At 41.2% G+C, this 25,262-nt stretch overlaps 1 protein-coding gene and 1 long non-coding RNA gene across 2 annotated transcripts in view; one reads left to right on the top strand and one right to left on the bottom strand.

The window, feature by feature from the left end:
- The window catches only part of LOC138743573 (dedicator of cytokinesis protein 2-like), a 699,740-nt gene that overhangs the window by 646,485 nt on the left and 27,993 nt on the right, over window positions 1–25,262 (top strand). The window contains exons 42-43 of the mRNA XM_069899077.1: window positions 14,725–14,866; window positions 19,211–19,292. Coding sequence (XP_069755178.1) covers window positions 14,725–14,866; window positions 19,211–19,292 — 224 coding nt within the window. The remainder of the gene's footprint in view (window positions 1–14,724; window positions 14,867–19,210; window positions 19,293–25,262) is intronic.
- Window positions 5,710–25,262, bottom strand: part of LOC138743576 (uncharacterized) — a 67,823-nt gene continuing 48,270 nt past the window's right edge. The window contains exon 3 of the long non-coding RNA XR_011344956.1: window positions 5,710–7,855. This is a non-coding gene — a long non-coding RNA (uncharacterized lncRNA). The remainder of the gene's footprint in view (window positions 7,856–25,262) is intronic.

Below are 25,262 nucleotides of genomic sequence, written 5' to 3' on the forward strand. Positions count from 1 at the left end.
ATTTACATCCTTATCTGAAAATATCCTGTCCCACTCAATACTCCCCAAATCCCTTCTTATTCCTTCGAAATTTGCTCTTCTCCAATCCAGAACCTCAACTTTTGGCCCCTCCTTGCTCTTCCCTAAAACTACCCTAAAACTAACAGAGTTATGATCACTAGACCCAATTTGTTCTCTGGTAAGGTATCAGACATTAATGTTGGAGATCCAGTATTACACTGTCCTGAGTCGGTTCTTCTACTAATTGATTTAGAAAACAATCTTGAACACATTTACCAAACTCTAGCCCATCCAGCCCTCTAACTGTATGGGTATCCCAATCAATGTGAGGGAAGATAAAATCTCCCATGATCACTACCTTATGATTCTCACACATATATGTTATCTCCCTACAAATTTGTTCCTCTAACAGTAGAAAAAGTCTACATGCATACTCTATCTCAGTGGTTCTCAACGTTTTTCTTTCCACTCACATACGACTTTAAGTAATACCTATACCATCAGTGCTTTGTGATTAGTAAGGGATTGCTTAAGGTGATACGTGAGTGGGAAGGGAAGGTTGAGAATCACTGCTCTAGACTCAATTGTACTGAAATAATATGCTTGAGAAAAATTGTCATTGGCCCATTTCCTTTGGAGTTATGAAACCGTGCACATAACAAGTCAATTAGGTATGGTTTTCAAACTTTATCTTTCCACTTACATGCCACCTTAAGCAATCCCTTACTAATCACAGAGCACCTATGGCATAAGGAATACTTAAAGTCGTATGTGAGTGAAAAGAAAAAGGTTGAGAGCCATTGCTCTATCTGTTCCCCTCATAATATTGTAGACCTCTATCAAATCTCTCCCCATTTTTCAAGATCCAGGGATTAAAATCCAAACCTGTGTAACTGTTACATGTAACTCAGTTCTTCTAGTTCTGGTAACATCCTTGTAAATTTTCTCAGCACTCATTCAATCTTGTTGACATCTTTCCTGTAGATAGTTGGCCAAAACTGCACACTGTACTCCAAATGTAGCCTCACCAATGTCTTATGGAACTTCACCATAAACTTCCCAATTCCTATACTCAGTACTTTAATTTATGAAGGGCAATGTGCCAAAAGATCTCTTTGGGAACTTGACACTACTTTCAGGGAATTATGAATCTGTATTCCCAGATCCCTTGATGCCCTGCCATTTACAGGATATATCGGATTATAGGATTTATTGTCAGAGTACCTACATGACATCATATACCACCAAGATTCTTTTTCTGTGGGTGAGGCAGAACTACCACTTATTGATAGTGGGGGGAAAAACTGTACAAAGCATGTACATATAAACAAATAAAGAATTGTAAACAAATGATGAATATAAGCATTCTACCTTGTTTAGTCTTCCTGAAGTGCAACATTTCCTACTTGGATTGGAAATAGAGTACGGGACTTAGGAAGACATTCATAAATATGGAATTTTGACAGATCAGAAAGCAAGATTTACAAAAACATGGTGGCTAATTAATTGTCATCTCCTTTTATATATGTAATCAATTCAGCACTGAATGATGAACAACTGACTATAGGAGCAAGACCCATCAACACGTCCACAACAATCTTGTTGTTGCCCCACTCTTATACCAGCAATCTGCACCTCAAATAATTTCCACAATCTCATCTCTTACTCTAGGTATTCATCAGTCAATGTCAATGAGGGTTTATTGTCATACACAGAAGTACAATGTTCAGATGCACCAAAATTCAGGGCAGTTCAGTTTGTAGTTAAATTCAATTCATAAAATCTAAATCTCTCTCTCTGTCTTGCCTGAATCCCTGCTTGGGTCTAATTACATTAAATTTGGTATTTCTCAGGAAAATCCAGGCCATCTTTTACATGATGAGTTATTGTAATCTGAAATGCTGCCTGCAAAGATAATTAAAGCAGTCAGAACTTCGAAAGGTTATTGGATATATTTCTGAGATAAAAAATCAAAAGGGAGCAAATAAAATGGAGTAAGGAGAGACAGAAACTGATGTTGTAAGACTAACATCTTGGTTTTGCTGGAAAATGTTTTAACTTAGAACAGCAAAAATAACACATGTTTGAACATTTTGAGATATGGAAGTGTATTTCTTGTGTTAAAGGAACATTTACTTGGAAACTTATTATATTCTGCAACTATTACACATATACTGGTTGTGAGTGAAAAGTACAAAAATATACTGAAACTTATTCCATTTACCATCACAATCATCCCTTATCAAGAGCAGATATAAGAAAAGAGGTCAGGTAACTGCTGGGGAAAGAAAATTGCTTTTTATTTTTTTTATTGCAATTAACATCACAATATTCAAACACACAAGTTTTCCAAACAGTTTTCAGACACATTTCATTTTTCTTGAGTCTTAATCCTCTGTACAATGTTTGTCTAACCTCTTAAAGGATTCTTCTTGCTTCTATTATGAAAGATTGAAAAGTTTAGTCTTGAACTCTTGTTCTGATTGTGTACTTGCTTCATTTTCCCAATGCTTCATTTGGAACGTTTTTTCCCTACTCTACCTAATTTTTATCAGTTACAACCCAGGCAAATTTAAGGGAAGGAAAATATCAACTCCATTTAACAGGCTTCAGTCCTTCCATACTGATTATAGTGTAAGAACAAATGTGAACTTGGAACCATAGAACACTGCAGCACAGAAACAGGCCCCTTCGGATTAGTCTGTGTCGAACCATACTTTTTTTTTTGTCTAGTCCCACTTATCTGCACCCAGTCCACAATGCTCCATACCTCTCCCATCCATGTACCTATCCAAATTCTTCTTAAATGTTAAATTTGAGCCCTCATTTACCACTTTAGCTGCCAGTTCATTCCACACTCCCACCACTCTCTCTGTGAAGAAGTTCTCGCTCATGTTCCCCCTAAATTTTTCCCCTTTCACCCTTAACCTATGTCCTCTGGTTTGTATTTCACCTACTTTCAGTGAAAAAAGCCTATCAACATTTAATCTGTCTATCCCCCTCATAATTTTAAATACTTCTATTAAATCTCCCCTCATTCTTCTTCACTCCAGGGAATAAAGTCCTAACCTGTTTAACCTTTCCCTATAACTCAGTTCCTGATGTCTGGGCAGCATCTTAGTAAATCTTCTCTGCACTCTTTCTATCTTATTGATATCTTTCCTATAGTAAGGTGATCAAAACTTCGCACAATACTCCAAATTTGGCCTCACCAATGTCTTATACAACTTTTCCATTAATATCCCAACTCCCGTATTCAATACTTTGATTTATGAATGCCAAAAGCTTTCTTTGTAACCCTATTCAACTTTGACGCCACTTTCAAGGAATTATGTATCTGTATTCCCAGATCCCTCTGTTCTACCACACTCCTCAGTGCCCAACCATTTACCATGTATGTCCTTTCTCAGTTTGTCCTTCCAAAATGCAATACCTCCCACTTGTCTGCATTAAATTTCATCTGCTATTTGTCCAGTTGGTCCAGATTGTTCTGCAAGCTTTGAAAACCTTCACTGTCCACAATACCTCCAATCCTAGTGTCATCTTCAAACTTGCTGCTCCAATTTACCACATTATCATCCAGATCATTGATATAGATGACAAACATAAGAGTCCCAACACCAATCTCTGAGGCACACCACTAGTCACAGGCATCCAGTCTTATAAGCAACCATCCACCTCTACTTTCTGGCTTCTCCCGTCAAGCTATTAGCGAATCTAGTTCACTTACTTCACCATGAATACCTAGCGGCTGAACCTTCCCGACTAACCTCCCATGTGATGTTTCTGTACTTTTGGGATGGAGCTGTTGTGATGTAGGCAGCAGAAGGGCACAACAGATGCCCTCCAAGTTCAAGCAATCCTGCTACAATCCTGACCTTAGATGCTGTCTTTGTGGAGTTTACACATTGTTCGTGAATAACAAAAGGCTGGTTTGTAGAAAAAGCAGGTATTCAAGAAAGCAAATGGGATCATATCCTTCATTGCCAGAGGGAATGAATTTCAAAGCAGAAACAATCTACTGAAACAATCTACTCTACTGCACCTAGAATACTGTGTGCAGTTCAAGTCTCCTTACTTGAGAAAAGGAAACTATTTTGGAGGTGGTAAAGAGGAGATTCACCAGGTTGATTCCTGAAATTAAGGGCTCAATGGAACTTAGAAGGATGAGGTGCAATCATATGGAGACGTAAAATTATGAAAGGAATTGGTAAGATAGAGGTAGGGAGGATATTTCCAATTTAAGTGAGACTAGAATTCGGGGACATAGCCTCAAGATTTAACAAAGATGTTGAGGAACTGCTTCTCTCAGAGAGTATGGATTGCTCTGCTCCAGGAAGCAGTAGAGGATACCTCATTGGATGTATTTCATTACAAATAGATTTTTGAAGAATAGGGATTAAGGGTTCTGGGAAACAGGTGGGTAGATGGAGTAGAGTCCACATTTAGATCAGTCATTATCCTATTGAATGGCAGACCAGCTCGATGGGCCATTTGGCCAACTTCTGCTCCAAGTTGTTATGTTCTTGTCTTCTTATGTGAACTTAATTGGGTGGTAGGAGAGGAAATGTTGTTGGGAAGCGAATCAATATGTTGAATGTCCTCCTATGTGGAACCCTGTTATAATGTGATTGTTTGGAACAAAAAAAAGTTATCATGATAAAAATGGGGTCACACTAAATTGGGGTTACATATATGCACTTGTTCAACCTACCTCACATCCATTTGGGCCGAATCCCTGTCCTACCTGCACAAACTGCCAAACTCTGGCCCCCTGTAGGGGCAGAATGATCGGCAGCTGTACCAGCTGAGGGAGCTAGCCATGCACTGGCCACACTGGAAGAGGTTGCCAGCCTGGCCGTGCTGCGCCGGGACAACAACCTGCTGTGCTGAGACTCATCTCTCAGCTTCAACCAGCAGCCGCCGGTCTGGGTGTCGGTTGTCAGCTGCCGAGGGCTAGACGGTGTACTTCAGGTGTCAGGCAGATGGCGTAGGTTGATCAACAGGTCAAATGACTCATCGTGCTGTATCTGAATTCATGTTAAATTGGGGCATGTTAAATCAGGGTTTCACTGTGGTAGGAAACATTATGAGAACATAATCCATTCAAAAATAACAGATTAATCTGTATATATTAGTTTAAGGATAAATGTTACCCTGTTTGCATTGTTTTTCATCCACTGAATCTGCTCGACCCACTGAGTTCCTCGAGCAGAGCATGTTTAGCTTCAGATTCCAGCATCTGCAGTCTCCTATTCCCAGAGGCTGGGCAAACATTGATTGATCTTCCTCAGTGAAACTACTTTTAAAATACAACATTAAGAAAGCACAATCATTATTAAGGCCATGAAATGTGTCAAGGTCCGAGCCAGGTTTCAGAGTTTATCAATGTACAAATGCGCTGAGGGGCAACTCTGCAGGTCACATAGCATCCATAGGAAGTCGAGGTTAACTAGTGTTTCAGGCTTAAAAGCAAAAATGGGTAGGTGGTGGGAGGAGGAGAGGATGGATAAAGGGGAAGGGGCAGAGCACAGGCTAACCGGTAAAAAGTTGGATAGAGGTGGGAGGGTGGAAAAGAACAGAACTACGATGATGGGGGATAGGAGAAGGGACAGAGGGAAAGGGAAAAATGAGACCGGGGAGTGGATCGAAAGAAATTGGAAATGTCATTGATATATTATTATTTTATTGAAAATCAACACATATATAACAAAGAAAAACATATATCACATTATTACAAAGTTATTGATTAAATACATGCTGATTTAAATCTTTCTTTTTTCTTTCTTTGGCTTGGCTTCGGGGACCAAGATTTATGGAGGGGTAAATGTCCACGTCAGCTGCAGGCTCGTTTGTGGCTGACCAGTCCGATGCGGGACGGGCAGACATGGTTGCAGCGGTTGCAGGGGAAAATTGGTTGGTTGGGGTTGGGTGTTGGGTTTTTCCTCCTTTGTCTTTTGTCAGTGAGGTGGGATAAAAAGAAAGAAAACTACTGAAAAACCCCATCTAAACACAAGCTAAACTCCCTTCCCAAACCCCAACCCTTTTTACCCCCACTAAAAAAAAAGCTAAAATAAACTACAAAAAATGAACTAAATTGCTAAAATACATAATGAATATGAATATATATATTGAATTGGATTGCTTTAGGAAACACTCAAAGATCCCCAAAAAAAAATTTCAAAGAAAGCATTATTTATTTGGAGATGTCAGTGTTAATGCTATCTTGTTGCAGTCTGCAAGACCGAATATAAGGTGTGTGGTGGTCCACCAGCGGCCTACTGCAGGGGGCAATCTCTGTACCTGCTGGAGTGCAAGGGGACAGGACAACACCTGGCCGGCTGTCAATCAGTCGACCTGAATGGATCAAGCCCCACCCGGTTGGGTGTCAATCACCCTCCGGGATATAAGCCTGCGCCGGCCTCCCGAGGCCTCACTCAGAGTTGCTACAGCCACAGCCAGCCTGGCTCAGTGGAAGTTTTTGTGGATTAAAGCCTGTTGTACAGTCTTTATTTTTGTGTGTGTCTGATTCTGGCTAACAGCGCACCACAAGGAGTCCCTCCAATTTGCGGGTGGCCTTGATTTGGTAGCACATGAGGGACAGGCAAGTCGGTGTGGCAATAATGTGTGGAATTGAAATGGTTGGGCACTGGGAGGTAACTTCAGAGTTTTTCTGCTTGAACTGTAATTATTTTATTCCATCAGCTAGGATCTCTAACAAAAAAGCTCACATAAACAGCTTTTCTCTGTTGGAATTCCAACTAAATTAACCTCGACTGGAAAGTCAATTGGTGGGTGCCAACTTTATCATTGCAACTAAGAAATAAAATGTATAACTAAAATAGTTTTTAAAATATTAGCTTATGGGAGATGTTTCAGTTGGATAGTGAGATGCCTTTATTCACAATGAGGCTAACTGTCAGTAACTCAGGTAGACTATATTGATGTCGTGACTGGATAAAGGCATCGTCTGATAACGAACAAAGTTGTGTCCCATCAGGAAGAGCAGTGGTTTGGCTGCTGCTCTGTGACATGCTGCAGATGGTCTCTGGGCAAAGTGACACTATGTCAAGGATATCAGGATGACAACCATCTGGCATGCTGAAGCAAATGGCAGATAAGAGAGAATAGATTATAGGGTAAATGGTGGGGGAGTGGGGTTGATCTGGCAGCTGCTATTGAATTAATGGGCCAAATGACCTCTTCTGTGCAAAAAGAAAGTGTGTAAAATGAGGAGAATGCTCATTTGATCCATGAAAACAAACCTCCAGTCCCCCTTCATCCAACACCATTGACGAAAACTCCCCACATCCTTGTACTTTTATTGACTCATAAGGAAATATATTAATGCCTTTGTCTCAACTGTTATAATAGTTTCCTTCACGTTGAACTAGCTGCTCTCCACCTACCTTATTAAAGTCTTCTGTAATTCCAAACACCTCCACCGGGTCATCTCTCAACATTCCATTTAATAGAAGGAAAGAGCCCCAACCTATTTGTAGTCTCTCTTTCTGGATCTGGCATATACTTGTCAATTATATTTGGGTTAATTGGTGTATTTGGGCAGGCTGGAAGTGCATGCTGTATGTCAGATCAAAAGAAATTGGAAGTGTTACCACAAGCCAGGTTTAGCTATAAATCTCTGTTCTTTCATAATTTTGCTTCTATATTTTCTGTCATGCGCCATATCCTTTTTAGTAATGCAGAGACCAGATCTGTTTACAGTCTTCCAATTGATGTATAACCAAGATTCCAAGAGCACATAATGATAGTTGGAGCAGGATCAGAATCAGAACTTGTTGTCATGACTGTTGTTTTGTGGCAGCATCACACTGCAAACATTCATAGAAACCACCTGGAAAAATATATAAAACAAATGTAAGAAAAAGAAGATGACAAAGTAAGGCAGTGTCTGTGTTTCATTGTTCATTCAAGACTCAGGGCGTCAGAGATGAAGCTGTGCTTGTGCCGCAGAGTGCTCACCTTTAGGCTCCTATACCTTTTTCCCTGATAATAGTATAGTGAAGAGGGTGGATAGAGGCTTCTTCCTAAAGACACTACCTCATGTAGATCATTCCATCGACAACATGATGCCCATGATGACGCAGGCTGCGTTAACAACCCTCTGGAGTTTTTTTCTTGCCTTGACCATTGGCGCCTCCGTTCCAGACTGTGATAAAACCAGCCGGAATGCTCTCCATGACACAACAGTGACCGTTTTTGAGAGTCTTCAGAGAGATACTGAATCTCCTCAAACTCCTCACTACGTATAGCTGCTGGCGAGCCTTCTTATTTGCATCGACACAGAGGTTCCAGGACAGATCCTCAGAAATGTTGACAGCCAGGAATTTGAAGTTCTTAACCTGCTTCACTGCTTCCCCCTCAATGAGGACTGGTTCATGTTCTCCTGACTTCCTCCTGAAGTCCACAATCATCAAAAAGAAATCAGCAAAAAAAATGATGAGGCTACCATCCCACTCAAGCCGGCCTTGGCATTCCACTTGATATCTAGTCTGCCCCAGGGTTCGACTCCCTTTCAGCGCCAGTTCCACATGACCCTTGATTCCACCATCTTTCAAATATCTATCTATCTTTTTAAATATCTTCAGTGCTCCAGCCTTCAAGGTTGGAGAGTTCCTGAAATTCAGCACACCCTATGAGAAGAAGTTCCTCTGAACATTATTTTCAAAGGACGGCATTTTGAGAGTGCGAAGCCTGAGTTGGTACATTCTCCTCATGACCCGCATGGGATTCCTCCCATATTCCAAAGACGAGCTGGGTTGGTGGCTTCATTGGTCACATGGGTGTAATTAGGTGGCTTGGGCTCATGAATATGAAGGGCTTGTACTGTGCTACCTCTTTAATCTAAAGTTTAAATGCCCATTAACTTTTTAATGATAGCCCTTCATTTGACTGCCTCCTCCTAACGGTTGCATCTCAATATTTCCCTTATTGTTCCTACTAAGGATCTTATATTATTCTGTAAGATCAACCCCCATTTTTCCAATCTCCAAAGAATGCAAATCTAACCTTTTTATCGTCATTCGTGAAAGGACAACTAAAGTTCAGTGCAGATTTATTGTCAGCGTACATCCTTGACTTCATATATAACCCTGAAATATTTTTGTTCTCAAGAAAAGAGTGCAAAGAAAGGAATGTAAACAAACTGATCTGCAATACCAAGAAAATTCAGTAATAAATAATGTGCAAATTTTGAACCCTTAAATGAGTCTCTGATTGAATTTGTTGTTTATGAATCTGATGGTGGAGGGATAGCAACTGTTCCTGAGCATGGTGGTATGAATCTTGTGGCACCTATACCTTGCAGCATCAAGAGCAGAGCATTTCATTTCAAAAATTAGTCTGGATTGCCTCCAATACCAGTAAACGGGAACCAAAAGTATACATAGTTCTCCAGGTGTGATCTCACCAAACACCCTGCACACTTGTAAAAATACTTCTCTATTTCTAAACTCCAACCCCCTTGCAAAAAAAAGACCAAAAATGTCATTTGCCTTCCAAACTACTTGTTGTGAAAACCTGCCAACTCTATTCTGTTTCATGGGCTAGAAACCTGGATCCTTCTTGATTCGACTCGTTTGCAATCTCTCACACTTCCATTTCAATTTAACACCTCCCACCATTTAACAGAGTAATTTCTTGATTAGTTATTGCCTTGCTATCCATTCTGCTCCAATACTGACTCCATGTCCTCTTTCTGCAATATGATATATTTTGTGAATAACTGTTTATCTTTATGCATTACCTTTACTCTTTTATTTTGTCAGTATTCAGTCAGATTGCTGAAGTGCAGCTTTATTTACTGATCAAGCCCCAAAATTTGCTTCTAGACTTGTGTTGTATCTTGCTTTTGACTAAAGGTTTCAATATCATTCTCATGCTAAAGCAAATTAGTCCATAGTTTCCTTGATATCATGTTTTCCTTTCTGCATATAGGATGTCTGCTCATAGACTGGGACTATTTTGTTGTGAATAATTAAAAACATCTGAAGAAGGTGTATTAGCATAAATATAGCACCTCAATATTCAAGAACAGCACTTTTTCACCCAAAGTTTTTCAGGTTCTTGAATTTTCCTGTTTTATATTGTGTTTATGGATTAATTGTACTAATGTTGTTGTTAGTGTGTTTTATGTACCAGGGAAGCTGCAGTAAGTAAGACTTTCATCACATCTGCACAGGAGTTGGGATGTTATGTTCAAGTTGTTTAAGACATTGGTGAGGCCAAATTTGGAGTATTGTATGCAGTTCTATTTGCCAGACTACAGGAAGGATATCAGTAAGATTGAACGAGTACAGAGAAGATTTACTAGGATCCTGCCGGGTCTTCAGGAGTTGAGTTACAGGGCAAGATTAAACAGGTTAAGACTTTATTCCTTGGACCGTAGAAGAATGAGGAGAAATTTGATAGAGGTTTTCAAAATCATGAGGGATAATGACAGAGTACATGTGAGTAGGCTGTTTGCACTGAGATAAATACAAGAAGACATGGCTTTAGGGTGAAAGGGGTAAGGTTTGGGGGAACATTAGGGGAACTTTTTCACTCAGAAAGTGATGGGAGTGTGGAATGAGGTGCCATCTGACATGGTAAATGCGGGGTCGATCTTAAGTTTTAGAATAAATTGGATAGATACATGGATGGGAGAGGCCTGGAAGGTTATGGAGTGGATTCAGGTCAGTGGGACTAGTGGAATGATGTTTTAGCAAAGACTAGAAAGGCCGAGTGGCCTGTTTTCTGTACTGTAGTGTTCTATCTTCAAATATTGCCCTACATATTTCTTCCTCTGCTTCCCCACATGGTATCAATCATACCTCCTTTTATCTCTTAGTTCAATCCCTAACTACTCTAATTTTCTGTCAGTTACATGTCTCTTAATTTCTGCTGCCATTATGTTATCTCTAATTAGTGGAACTATTCCGCCCACACGTTCCTTTCCTGTCCTTCCTGATGCTCCCACTTGTGGGCTCAGTTTGGCAGCCACAAACAAGATTAGACAAGATGTTAGTTTTCAAAACTCTCACTTTTGTATTCAAATCCTTCCATGATCTCACCCCTTCCTGTAATCGCTTTACACTCCACAAGCTTCTGATTTCCCTCTCTCCTCTAATGCATGGGATTATAATCAGAAGGTATTTAATTACTTTACCATTGACACCAGATTTTATGTTTTGAAAATCCTGATATAAACCTCTCACTCTCAAACCTTCCTTTTTTATTTAAAGATGCTCTTTAAAACCTACCTCCTTGAATGAGCTGTTTAGGATTTTGTTTTTATTTGCTCATGCATCAATGAAGATTCTTAAGGTACTTTTCAATGCTAAAATGTACTAGGTTGCAGTTATTATAACCTGAAATATTGAGCTTCCCACCCTCATCTTTATGTAACCATCTATCTGTATTTGGTTTCTAGCTGTGGATTACAATCTTCAGTGTCCCTGTTTTATTTTGCCTGCTGAATCCATTATTGTACAACCACTTTCATTTTTTCCCTAAGTCATTGTGGTACATCATTATTAATAGTCCTGTGCTGCTCCGATCAAAGATCTGCATTTGTACTTCAGACAATTGCTTTCTTTAATAACACTCCTGATTATCCTTTTTGCTGATCATCACTTCTTTTGCCATCCATCTGAATTCTGTGCAATAAAGCACCCTCCTGCCACAGCATTATTGTCAAAATCCCATGACATTAAGCTTCCATCCTTCATTCCAGTTTATTAACTCTGCTTTTTCCTGTGTGATGGCCTGCTCCTGCATAAATTAGACAATAATTCCATCAGTGAACTCCTATAGATCCATTACAAGAAATCTTTTGTTTTACAACTTGATTTGGTCCCTGGATCAATTGATTTACCTCCAGTTCCTCAGAGATTGTCTTAACTGTAAGGCAGTGGTTCTCAACCTTTTTCTTTCCACTCACATACCACTTTAAGTAATCCCTATGCCATTGGTGCTCTGTGATTAGTAAGGGATTGCTTAAGGTGGTATGTGGGTGAAAAGAAAAAGGTTGAAGACCACCTGTCCCTAATGGACTTGTTATGGGCACGGTGTAAAAATGGACCAATGACAATTTTTCCCAAGCAAAATATTTCAGTAAAAATTAGGTCTAGAACAATGGTTCGCAACCTTCCCTTCCCACTCACATCCCACTTTAAGTAATCCCTTGCTAATCACAGAGCACCAATGACATAGGGATTACTTAAGTGTATGTGAGTGGAAAGAAAAAGGTTGAGAACCACTGGGTTACTGTCAGTCTTTGCCTCCCTTCCTGGTATGGCTTTCCTCAGAGGTGTGACTGCAATCTAGAAAACAACTGAAGATTTTCTTTCTACTTATTCTCATAGAAGATCTTTCAGTGCATTGACCCCTCTGTTGGCTCACAGAGAAAGTTTATTCTCCCAGTAATTTTCCCCGGAAATCTATTCTTCCCATGTCTCCTCCAATTCTACTGTTCACCTAGTCAAGGGGAAATTTTACAGAGGCAAATTAATCCATCAGCCTACATTACAATCCAAATTCACAGCCTATCCTGTACCTCTGACCTTCATTTGTGATTTATTTACAGAATGATAAATTACTTGTGTATTAATTAACTAAATTTGTGATTTCTTAACAGATTATTGTTAATGTATGGTTGAACAAGCATGTTTACTCTTAATTTGGCCAAAAATGCAAGAACACGGTTAGCATAGTGGCCATGACAGTCCCATCGACCCAGTTTCAAATGCGCCATTGTCCATAAGCAGTTTGTATGTTCTCCCCATGACCTACCAGGGGTATCCTTGAGTATTTCAGTTTCCCCCCCATCTGCCAAACTGTATGTCGGTTAATTGGATGTAATTGGGTGGCATGGGTTTCAATGGCCGTAAGCAGCTTCTACAGTGTTGTAAACTTTAAAAATTGAAATCATGAAAGTCAAAGTATAAGACATTTGTTCATTGATGATTAAAATCACAAAGTTTTAGTATCCTATTATAAATGGAACATTAAAACCATGGAGAACACAAAAAGCGGAGGACCCAGGGGTCTAAAAGATGGTGCATATCTGATGAGTTAATTGAGGTATTAAAATTATTTCTGTGTGGAAATTGTTCTACTGAGATGCTTTGTTCTGTGTGCTATCCAGGCAAGTCAACCCATTCGTAAGTGAGGCAGGTGGTACAATAAGTTATGGACCGCAGGGTATAGTGCTACAAAGGCAATGTGGTGAGGATAGAGAAAGGTACTGTTAAAACAATGCAAGGACATCATCTTTTAGCAATGAGAGGCCCAGTAAAGAGTTGAATAAGAGGAAAGAAGCTATCTTTAAATCTGGGTGTTCATGTTTACAAATACATGTATGATCTGCCAGACAGAAGGGGGGAAAAAGAGTGTGAGAAGGGTAGGGTGGTGCATTTAATGTGTTAGCAGATTTCCTGAGACAGCAAGAGGTGTAGATGGAGGCAATGAAGGGGAGGTTGGTTTGGCTGATGGTTGATGCTGTATTCACAACCCTCTCGAGCAGAGGTAATCCCTATTCCATCGGTGCTCTGTGATTAGTAATGGATGGCTTAAGGTGGTCAGTGAGTGGGAAGGGAAGGTTGAGAATCACTGCTCTGGACCCAATTGTTACTGAAATATTTAGCTTGAGAAAAATTGTCATTGGCCCATTTCCTTTGGAGTTATGAAACAGTGCACAGAACGAGTCAATGAGGTACGATTAAAACAGTGGTTTTCAAACCTTTATCTTTCCACTCACGTACCATCTTCATTAATCCCTTACTAATCACAGACCACAGATGGCATAGGGATAACTTAAAGTGGAATATGCGTTTAGGTGGGGCTGTTTGAAAACCACAGCAGTTTCACGTGCGCCTCAGCTGATTATTTTCTGTACCAGGTTATGATGCAGTGAAACACGAGCCTGCAGTTGCTGTGATTAGAGCAAAATCACAGAATGGAGGAATTCAGCAGGTCACAGCTTCCATAGGAGGGAGAGATATTACCAACTACTCAGGCCTGAGCTCGTGAAAAAAAGGACGTGTCTGTATTAAAAGGATGAGGAAAAGAGAAGAAATTAAATGCTGGAGGAACTCAGCTTGTCTTTCAGTGTGCATAAAAAACAAAGATCTATTGCCAATGTTTCGGACCTTAGCCCTTCTTCAATGAATAAGCAGAATGAGTCAGGAAATCTCAGAATTCAGACAGTACCAGCTGGGGGAGGAATCCAGACCAACAAAAGGCATTAATTGGATATAAGAAGGGGAGGGGTGAGAATTTGACATGAAGAATGGAAGAGTGAGGGGAACAGATCAGTAGGGTACACATCAGCACAACATTGTAGACCAAAGGCCCTATACTGTACTGTGTCCTATGTATGGTTAATTGGTCATTTAGCTCATTGGTATTTGAGGGAAAACATTCTTTCACTAGTTGGCTTAATACACACAATATTTTTTAATCTCATCTACATCTCAAGGCTTGAGGATATCAAGAATCATAAACTGATCAGTACAAATCCAAAATCTTCCTTTGCTGTGTGTGAGTCATTTTCTGTTTCCCACTCTTGGCATCACATGACTTCTCAGAGTGTTGATAATATGCCAGTAGATAGATACGAAGCAAATCTCAGCTCCAGTTTCCTGCTCATCTGGTCAACCAAGACCAACCAAATTTTGTGTAATTAAGCTAACAGAAAAAGTCTCGTTTTGTTCCCACCCACAGAACAAGGTATTTATCTATCGTGGGAAGGAGTATGAACGGAGAGAAGACTTTCAAAGCCAGTTGATGACAGAGTTTCCAAATGCAGAAAGGATGAACACCACTTCACCTCCAGGAAATGACATCAAGAACTCCTCCGGACAATGTATCCTTTAGAGTTGCCTGCAATGTAGGTGGTGTCAGAAGCGGATAGAAAATCTGCTCTTTGCCCTGGATTTCTTAAAGAAAAACTATTTGTCAACTGTTGTTACTGCTTTTGTTCAAGGATAATTGTGGTCATGCACTAACTAAGCAATATCCTTTTGCTTTCCTCATTATAAAATCAATACTATTTCATTTATGGGTGGCATGGCAAAGCAGCTGCCTCACAGGGACTTGACTTCTACTCTCACCTTGGGGGCTGCTTGCATATCCAAGCCAAGTTAATGGGTTCTTCTGTATCATTATAAGATCAGAATTGTTATTGGTCTGCAGTTCTATATGCACAATATAGGAATGGCTCTAGTTTTATAATGCGGGGCTTCTACATTTTCTCTGTCATCACATGCTACACCTGCTCCTGTGTCTGAAAGAAGCACTGGTAAGTTAATCGTAAATTATCCCTAAATATTAAAGGCAAAAGCATTCAAAGGGGAGTTGGGCATGCTTGAAAAGGATAAAGCTGCAAAAGTACAGGGAAGTAAGGTAATGTAAGGAGTTGCTTCACTTCAGGCCAACATTAACCTGATGGGTTCCTCTTGTGTCATTGCAAGATTAGTGTGCAATCCCAAATGCACTTCCCATTTAGTTCATATCCATGAATGTTACTGCATTGGGCATCGAAAGAAACATTGACTGAGGAAGAATTTCCTGCTGCATAAAACAAATAAATATTACAAAGTAGTGTTCGACATTTATTTGGAGTTACACTGATAAATTTTGTGAGCCACAACTCCAAGGAGATAGCCTTCTGCGGAATGAGCAACGGCGAAGGCAGTTTGGCAGACTGTCAGCACCTGGATTTAGGAAAACAAGAATAAAAATAAATGCAAATGTTTGAAATCTGAGATTAAAAAAAAACCACAGAAACTGTCTGAAATGCTCTGAAGGTCAGAGAGGGGGAGAGAGAGAGAGAGAGAGAGAGATGGAGAGAGAGAGAACAGTTAATGTTCTAGCATGCCTCATCTCCTCCATTAATTGTTTCTCTTCCCACAGATGTTGAGCATTTTCAGGACTTGGTGTTTTTATTCCAAATCCATGTCCTTGCTGGTTTCCATCAAATTGCAAGCAGAGCCTCCACAATTTGGACAAACGAACCTCCATGTGGTTCTGCCCCAGTTAACAGGATAAGAGTATGGAAAGAATAAAAATGGGATGAATGTAGGATTAGTGCAATGGTGCTTTTGCCCGCAGAGGCCAGGCAGGCCATTCCAACTGTTTCAATGCATTATCTCTCAATAATGACAATGAACTGCACCCCCTGCCAAATTCACCCAATATCCTGGGAAAATAAGACATCGTTCTGTCGATAAACCATTGCACAGATCAGCAACACATTGCACCTGCAGGTTGCGAACCCCTGGGTAGTTCCTGACTATCACAGCTGGAACATTAATACGAGGGCTATTATTAATGACAAGTAGATGCAAAACAATGGCAGTCTGTTATAAATATGGAGAACGAGAGCTTATTATCATTTACATCAGTACAATGTACAGATGCACTGAAATTCTCATTTTCTGCAGCCAAACAGGTGCCTGTTACCCACCTACAATACAATACACCTACAACTTTCCACAAGACACCAGAAGCTAGAAAACGAGATAATAAATATAAGCTGTTAATAAAGATAAACTTTTTCCATGTGTGTAAAAATCAGGAAAAGGTAGTATTAATGTTAGACAGATGGTGAGGATCAAATATAGAAATTTGAACAATGCTGAAAACACAAACATATTGCCACACAGAACATTGAAACAGAGCCTTGAACCGTTCAGCTGGCGGCTTGACGCAGACAAGAAAGTTATGAAAAAGGAGAGAAAATAAAAGTAGGAAAATGCTTAGAGCGTAAGTCCACAAGGAGTAAAATCACCATCTCAATCAAATGATTTGCTTCTTTGCCCTAGATCTTGGACCATGTGCTTGCACCATGCTACCTATGCACATAAACCAATACCAGTACCTGTATCATGTCAATAATTGTTTTCTCAACCCATTCAAAATAGTCAAGGATTGAAAATCCATTCATCTTGTTGCCCTGAGATCCTGTCTCCATGACTTCGTTACCTGCGTAGATGGGTGGTTCTGACAAGCCAAGATTGGCATATTCCCAAATGCAGCAGAGTTGGACCATAGGAAACTAAATATCCCATCCAAGTCATCAGAAATTAAAAGGCTTCAGATGCTGGCAATTGGAATATAATTTGAAAATGGTAGAAACACTCAGCAGGTCAGACAGCATCTGTGGAGGGAGTAAACAAGGTAAACATTCCAGGACAGAGACCTTTCATCAGATCTGACAATGGCTCAACTAAGATGGACCATAAGCAGATAACAATTACAACACAGAAACAGGCCAGTTCGGTCCTTCTAGTCCATGCCAAGCACCTTCTCCCACCTACTCCCATATACCCGCACCCAGCCCATAACTTTCCATCCCTCTCTCGTCCATATACCTTACCAACTATTCCATTTTGCTAACTGGTCCAGATCCCTCTGCAAGCTTTGAAAACCTTTTTCATGCTGTCCACAACACCTCCAATCTTAGTGTCACCTGCAAATTTACTAATCCAATTTACCACATTAACATCCAAATCATTGATATAGATGACAAACAACAATGGTCCCAGACATGATCCCTGAGGCACACCACTAGTCACAGGCCTCCAGTCTGAGAAGCAATCATCCACCACTATTCTCCCTTCCAGCCATTGTCAAATCCAATTCGCTTCTTCACCATGAATACCTAGCATTTGAACCTTCCTGACTAACCTCCCATGTGGGACCTTGTCAAAGGCATTACTCAGGTCTATCTAAACATCCACAGGCTTTCCTTCATCAACTTTCCTAGTAACATGCTTGAAAAATTTTATAAGATAGGTTAAGCATGACCTACCATGCACAAAGCCATGTTAATTATCCCTAATCATTCCCTGGCTATCTGAATATTGTATATCTGATCTCTTACAACACCTTCCAATAATCACTGACATCAGCTTTGCCGGCCTATAATTTCCAGAGTTACTTTTTGAGCCTTTTTTAAACAATGGAACAACATGAGCTACCCTCCAATCCTCGGGCATTTTAAATATTTCTGCCAGAGCCCCTGCAATTTCTACACTAGGCTCCCTCATGGGCTGAGGGAATATCTTTATCCACCCTTTTTCGCTTTAAGACTCCTTGCAATGATGGAAGCTTGTGCATGTTTCAATGTACAATGCCACATCCACCATGGGATGTTGACAAAGCTCTCATGACCTTTTTAATCTAGCACCTTAGGCTTCGTTAAATTTCAGACTCTTTGTGTCTGCATATTTTTGTGGGGAGGTACGATTCTGTATAGGCTTTTGGACACAATTTACCTTTATAGGCACCTGGAAATGTGTTGATGGAGATGGTGGAGGAGGCTAGAAAAATAAGGACATTCAAAAATCTAAGAAAAACGAGGGTTATGAATGTGGAAGAGAGAAGGATTAGATTGTTATGGAGTAGGTTTACATGGGTCAGCACAACATCATGGGCCAAAGGACCTGTAATGTACTTTAATATTGATTGCTTCCATTTAAGTCATATATAACAAGGAAGCAGACCCTATAGCCCACTATGTCCATGCCATCAGGAGGGTAGAGGAGGTTACAACTGCAGCATTCAAAAGACATTTAGACAGGTTCAGGATTAGGAAAGGTTCAGAAGGGGATGGGCAGAACACAGACAGAGGGGACGTTTAGATAGATATCTTGGTTAGCATGGACAAGTTGGGCCATAGGGCCTGTTTCATGCTGTAAATCTTTCTGTTTGTAAGCACCAATGTTGACTAATCCTGCGCCAATCCTATTATGTTCACCCCACATTCTCATCACTTCACAGGGTCCCACCACATGCCTGCACACAGGGGGCTATTTCTGGTGCCCATTTAATCTACCAGCCCTAACGTCCTTGGGATGTTGGAGGAAACCTGAGCATCTGGACGCAACCCATGTGGTCGCAGGGAAAGCACAGACAGCACTGCAGAACAGGATTAAACTCAAGTCTCTGAAACTGTGAGGCAGGAACTCTACTGGTGTGTTACTATGGCCCTCTTATTGGGCTTCTCATATGATTGCATCTCAGGAGAGTAAAATTGCAAACCTCCTAGATAGCTCACATGCAGCCGCCTTGTCCACTGATTACCACCAACTGATCTCTGCAGTGCCCAAACCCCTTGCTTTCTCCATCCAACATCAGAGCAGGAGTCTTGAAGGTTATCAACTGCAACTGTTGCACATTGTACCCTTAACCTCTGTTCACACAGTCATTCAGTGTTTCACTGTCCAACCAGTCCTTGAGGAGCAGATCCGTTTCAAGAGCAAGCCTGTGCCAGACCAGGTTATCAAGTAAGTACAGTGGGAGTTGAATGGTTCTCCTGGAATGGATCTGTCTTATTCTTTTAGCTCATTCCCTGACCATCCATGCTGGCTGGTCAGCTCTGTCCTGGCTGATAACGTATGATCAATGCACAAGTGTGCTAAATGTATAAGGGGACTTAATTTGGGATTTGGGAAACTCCCTCTTTGGTTTCTGTTCTCTAATGAATGGGTGCATGACTAGGAAGGAGTGGGCATCCATTATAGTAAGCTAAGCAGAAGGACCTATTCTCGCTTTGGAGGCAGGGGAGAAGAAGCTTCAATTCATCTGGGACAATTGCTTCAATCCTCTAAAGTCAAGAAGTAGTGAACCTCAGCATAGATAGGATGTCCCTGGTTTGCTTTGTGCCCTCTTACTGGATTCTTGTTTGCCCTGAAACCCAAGAAATGATAACAACAAAGGAGTGTTTTTAAGCCCACTCTATGCTGACATGCCAGTGTAGTACTAAGGGGTGTGCAAGGTTGTTGATGTAATCCGCAGCTGTCAAGGCTTCAGTGGTAGATTCCAGAAGGAGAGCCCATTTGTTCTTCCCACTGCTATGATTGAACGCTCCTCTGGAAATCACAGAGCACAACTAACACGCTTGTCATTCATCTAATGTGATCTGTTGCTCATAAGCTCCACTGATGAGGGTGCAAGGTGCTTCCTCTGCAGTACCAGCCCAGACTCCAGCCCAGAGCTCTTCAGGTGGCCAGAGATACATTTTATGTGGGGAAGTAGAAGGGTGTGCATGGAAATTGCGTAGGTCATGAGATGGAGTCAGTCCAACCTGCCCCTCAGGCGGAGCTGGGGCCATTGCTGGAGGATTGTGACCAGAGAACATCGTTATTTTGCATCTACCTTCAGCCCTCTATAGATGGTTTCTGAGCCAGGATCTTGCCTCTTTTCTCAGGTGCTCCAACAAAAATATGGCAGCTTGACACTTAAAACAGATCACATTGTTCACAGAACAATTATCACGAGGGATGGTTTAACCTCTAGAGCTGCAGTGCCCCCTTGTGCTCATACATCAGGCTGCTTTTCATTGATTTCAACACCATCATCCCTTCAGCTAGCAAGATTCAAAACCTGAGCTTCTGCATCTCCCTCAGTACAAAATCAGTGACAATCAACGCAGGTGCATCTCAAGGATGCGTGGTCAATCCACTGCTCTATTCTCTCCACCCAAAATTTTTCTTTCCACTTACATTCCACCTTAAATATTGGTGCTCTGTGATTAATGAGGGATTGCTTAAGGTGGTATGTGGGTGGAAAGAGAAAGTTTGAAACCCACTGTTTTAATCGTACCTAATTGACTCATTAGATGCAATGTTTCATAACCCCAAAGGAAATAGGCCAATGACAATTTTTCTCAAGCCAAATATTTCAGTAACAATTGGGTCAGGAGCAGTGGTTCTCAACTATTTTTTTTTCCCCACTCACATACCACTTTAGATAATCCCTTAGTAATCACAAAGCACTGATGGCCTAGGGATTACCTAAGGTGGTATGTGAGCAGAAAGAAAAAGTTGGAAAACCACTGCTCTACACCCATGACTAGGTGGCCAGGCAGAATTCAAATTTGCCGATGACACCATGGTCGCCGGCAGAATCACAGATGGCCATGAGGGAATGTACAGGAGTGGTGCAGATCAGCTAGTGGAGTGGTGTGAACAACAATCTTGCACGCAACATTAGCAAAACTAAGGAATTGATTGAGGACTTCAGGAAGGGAAAACCAAGAGAACACAAACCAGTCCTCATCGAGGGGGTCAGTAGTGGAGAGGGTAAGGAGCTTCAAATTCCTGGGGGTCAACATCTCTGAAGATCTAACTTGGGGCCATCATGTTGATGCAATGAAGAAGGTAAGCCAACGGCTGTATTTCATTTAGAGTTTGAGGTGATTTGGAATGTCACCATAGTTTCTTCCAAATTTCTCTCGATGTAACGTGGAGAGCATTCTGATGGGTTGCATCATTATCTGGTATAGAAGTGCCAATGCAAAGTACAGCAAAAAGGATACAGAGGGTTATAAACTCGACCAGTGCCATCATGGGCATTAGTCTTCACTCTTTTAAGGACATCTTTAGAGAGAAAAGAAGCCTCTATCATCAAAGACCCTAACATCCAGGCCGTGCCTTTTTCTATCTGCCGCCATCAGGAAAGAGATACAGGAGCCTAAAGGTACACACCCAACGCTTCTTCCCCTCTGCCATCAGATTTCTGAATGGACAATGAAACTTGATGAAGGGCTCAAGCCCGAAACATCAGTTATGTATCTTTATCCTTGCTACATGAAGTATACTGTTTGACCGGCTGAGTTTCTCCAGCATTTTGTTTTTAATTCAATCACAGTGTCTGCAGACTTTCATGTTTTACTTCTTACCAACATCTCCTTTTGCATAATTATTGTTTTAATCTTGAATTTATGGAACTGTAATTTATAGCAACGTGCTCCTGAAATGCTGATGCAAAACAAATTTCATGGCACATGTTCATGACGTAAACCTGATTCTGATTCTCAGTTCACACTGACAGTTGGTGGGATGGGTGGAAATGCCTCTCTGCTGTCCATAGTGAGCAGCTTCGGAACAACTGGCGGAAAGTCACTTGTGTCCAGTGAGGCAAAGGTTGCAATTCTAGACTTCTCAAAGTGTTTATGCGCATGGCTGCAAAGAGCTTTGTGGTAGTAATTATGCCAGGCTTCAGAGCACACAGGGAGACCCTCTTGTCGCATTTACAATAGTCCTGGGGAACCTATGCATTTTAAAGCACTGAGGAGCAAAATAGGTAAACTGGTTGACCGTTTTGAGTTTTGTGTGCCCGATGGAGATGTGGGGGGGCTGGTAGTCATGGTGGGGAGCTGGCTGATGGAGGACCTCAGTTTTCTTCAGGCTGACTTCCAGGCCAAACATTTTGGCAGTTTCCGCAAAGCAGGACGTCAAGCGCTGAAGAGCTGGCTCTGAATGGGCAACTAAAGCGGCATTGTCTGCAAAGAGTAGTTCACGGACAAGCAACATTTCATCAGATGCAAGGATCGACAATGAGATAGACAACAGACTCGCCAAGGCAAATAGCGCCTTTGGAAGACTACACAAAAGAGTCTGGAAAAACAACCAACTGAAAAACCTCACAAAGATAAGCGTATACAGAGCCGTTGTCATACCCACTTCTGTTCGGCTCCGAATCATGGGTCCTCTACCGGCACCACCTACGGTTCCTAGAACGCTTCCACCAGCGTTGTCTCCGCTCCATCCTCAACATCCATTGGAGCGCTTACATCCCTAACGTCGAAGTACTCGAGATGGCAGAGGTCGACAGCATCGAGTCCACGCTGCTGAAGATCCAGCTGCGCTGGATGGGTCACGTCTCCAGAATGGAGGACCATCGCCTTCCCAAGATCGTGTTATATGGCGAGCTCTCCACTGGCCACCGTGACAGAGGTGCAACAAAGAAAAGGTACAAGGACTGCCTAAAGAAATCTCTTGGTGCCTGCCACATTGACCACCGCCAGTGGGCTGATAACGCCTCAAACCGTGCATCTTGGCGCCTCACAGTTTGGCGGGCAGCAACCTCCTTTGAAGAAGACCGCAGAGCCCACCTCACTGACAAAAGGCAAAGGAGGAAAAACCCAACACCCAACCCCAACCAACCAATTTTCCCCTGCAGCCGCTGCAATCGTGTCTGCCTGTCCCGCATTGGACTTGTCAGCCACAAACGAGCCTGCAGCTGACGTGGTCTTTTTACCCCCTCCATAAATCTTCGTCCGCGAAGCCAAGCCAAAGAAAAAAATGAAGAAAGGAGCAAAATGCAGTGTTGCTGACTCAGTGTAAAAGGAATATGCTATGCCTGTCTGCATTTAAAACTCCTTGTTCCTTTGTAAAACAATCTACACATGTGTTTAAAAACAAGGGCTTTGTTGTCAGAGTCCATGCGTGAAGCTACTTGTGTTATCCCACATTTAATGTTTATGAGTTCATTCAGTGATCTTCTCAGCCCCGACAGTTAACTCCATTTTAAGTTGTCACCCAAGGCAAAGCAGATTGGGCTCTGGCTGCATTGATTGTTTTCTCAGCATTACCTTCGCTTGGCAGTGTGGTGCTGCACACATTAAAATCGATCGTGCTGCTCTAGCCTGCAGCCTACCCATCCTATTGAAGCAGACGTGGAAGGAGAGATTCGCAAAATACATGATTTCTCATTGCAGTCATAGAATCTGCCGAAAGTTGATCAGTGATAAATGGCATAGGTTGGGTGAGTGAAGCCACAAGTATTCACAGCAGGTCAACTCTAGAGGTAGTTCCATTCTCTAACCAGTCCTCCCCACAATGATTTTATTGTTCAATTATACAATCTGCATATGCACCAAAATTCTGACTTGCTACAGCCAAACAGATACTTGTGGAGGAGAAAAAAAATCAACTATTATAATATAAATTAAGTTAAATTAAAAAGAGATAATGAATACAAAAGATAATAAAAATTCAGGTACCATAGTACCAAAAATGGTTTTACAATAGTGCAAGCAGTTCTTTTTGTGGTGTCAAAAGAGTCCCTGATTAATGTAACAAGGGGAGGTTCAAGAGCTGATAGCTGTTGGAAAGAAACTGTTCTTGAACCCTGAGGCACTGGTCTTCAGGCTTCTGTACCTTCTACCAAAGATAGCAGTGAGAAGAGATTATAATCAAGGTGATTATGGTCCTTTATGATATTGGCTGCCTTCTTGAGATGTGTTCAATGGATGGGAGGTCAAGCGATTTCCTGCAGCTTCTGTGATCCCTGGCTACTTGAATTACCAAACCTGGGTATGATGTAACCAGTCAGTATATTTCCCACAGTAGAAGTTTGATCGAACATTTGACGATATGCCTCCTTAGAAAGTAGAAGCATCTTTTCCAGTTTCCTCCTGCCTTTAGAGCCATAGAATCTTCAGGCACAGAAACAGCTTGCCTAGTTGGGCCTATTATTATTGCTGATAATTTTATACCCTTATACTTTAATGCCCTCTTTGTTCTTGAGTATATATGGACTAATACTTGAAAATCTCAATTACTATCTCATTTATAACAGTCGATGAAAGTTAGTGAAGCAACATTCGGCCACAACAGCCTCTCAGGAAACTAACACACCCTTTTATCATTCAACAGGCTCATAACATAGTTGACCAGTTGCATTGCCCCCGAGGCTCAGCTCTAACATTGCAGATGAATGTGCAGTGCTTTATTTCTGTGCTTAGTGCAGTAATGAGCATTTGGAACTGTACTAACAAGCATTAATATATGAATCGAAGACAGTAACCCCTACTATCATGCCACAGATGACAGTATTAGAGCAGTGAATCCAAATGATTATTAAATTGCAAGATAGAAGTTTAAATCTCCCTCCATTGCAAATTTACCATTTTCTTTGAATATTATAATTTTTTCATTTTCACAAAATCAAAGCAGGTGACATTGATAAAATTCAGTTAATTACCCCTCTTCACCACATCCCTGTCTGGCAGGAAAGTAAGACAACAAAAAAGAAGACTATGCTGCCACAAATCCCTGTCCTGAACTCCCCAGTTGCTGGAATGATCCACACTCAATGGAATTAAAAATGGCTCCACAATGTTTACCCTCCTCATCTATCAAGTTGTACCTGCTGCGAAAGTACTCAATGCTCTGCAATAATTCCCCAACAATCATTCCTGCTCTGTAAAATGAGGATGTCATTCCCTGAGGTGATTTCTAATCAACATGCTCAATGGCTAAAGCACTTATTCCCTCACCCAGGCACACACAAAACTGATAGAGGTTAAAATATTCCATCCTACAGAACCTCCACTGAAAAATTTATGGGACATGTTCAGGACAGGACAATTAATTGAATAGATAAAGAGATTCTTCTCATGTTCTATATATGTTGTTTTATCTTTCCACCTGGGCTTAACTGTAAGGAAAATCATGGGGCAGGAATTC

The sequence above is a fragment of the Narcine bancroftii genome, chromosome 9, assembly GCF_036971445.1.
Source record: "Narcine bancroftii isolate sNarBan1 chromosome 9, sNarBan1.hap1, whole genome shotgun sequence".
Taxonomy (NCBI): Eukaryota; Metazoa; Chordata; class Chondrichthyes; order Torpediniformes; family Narcinidae; genus Narcine; species Narcine bancroftii.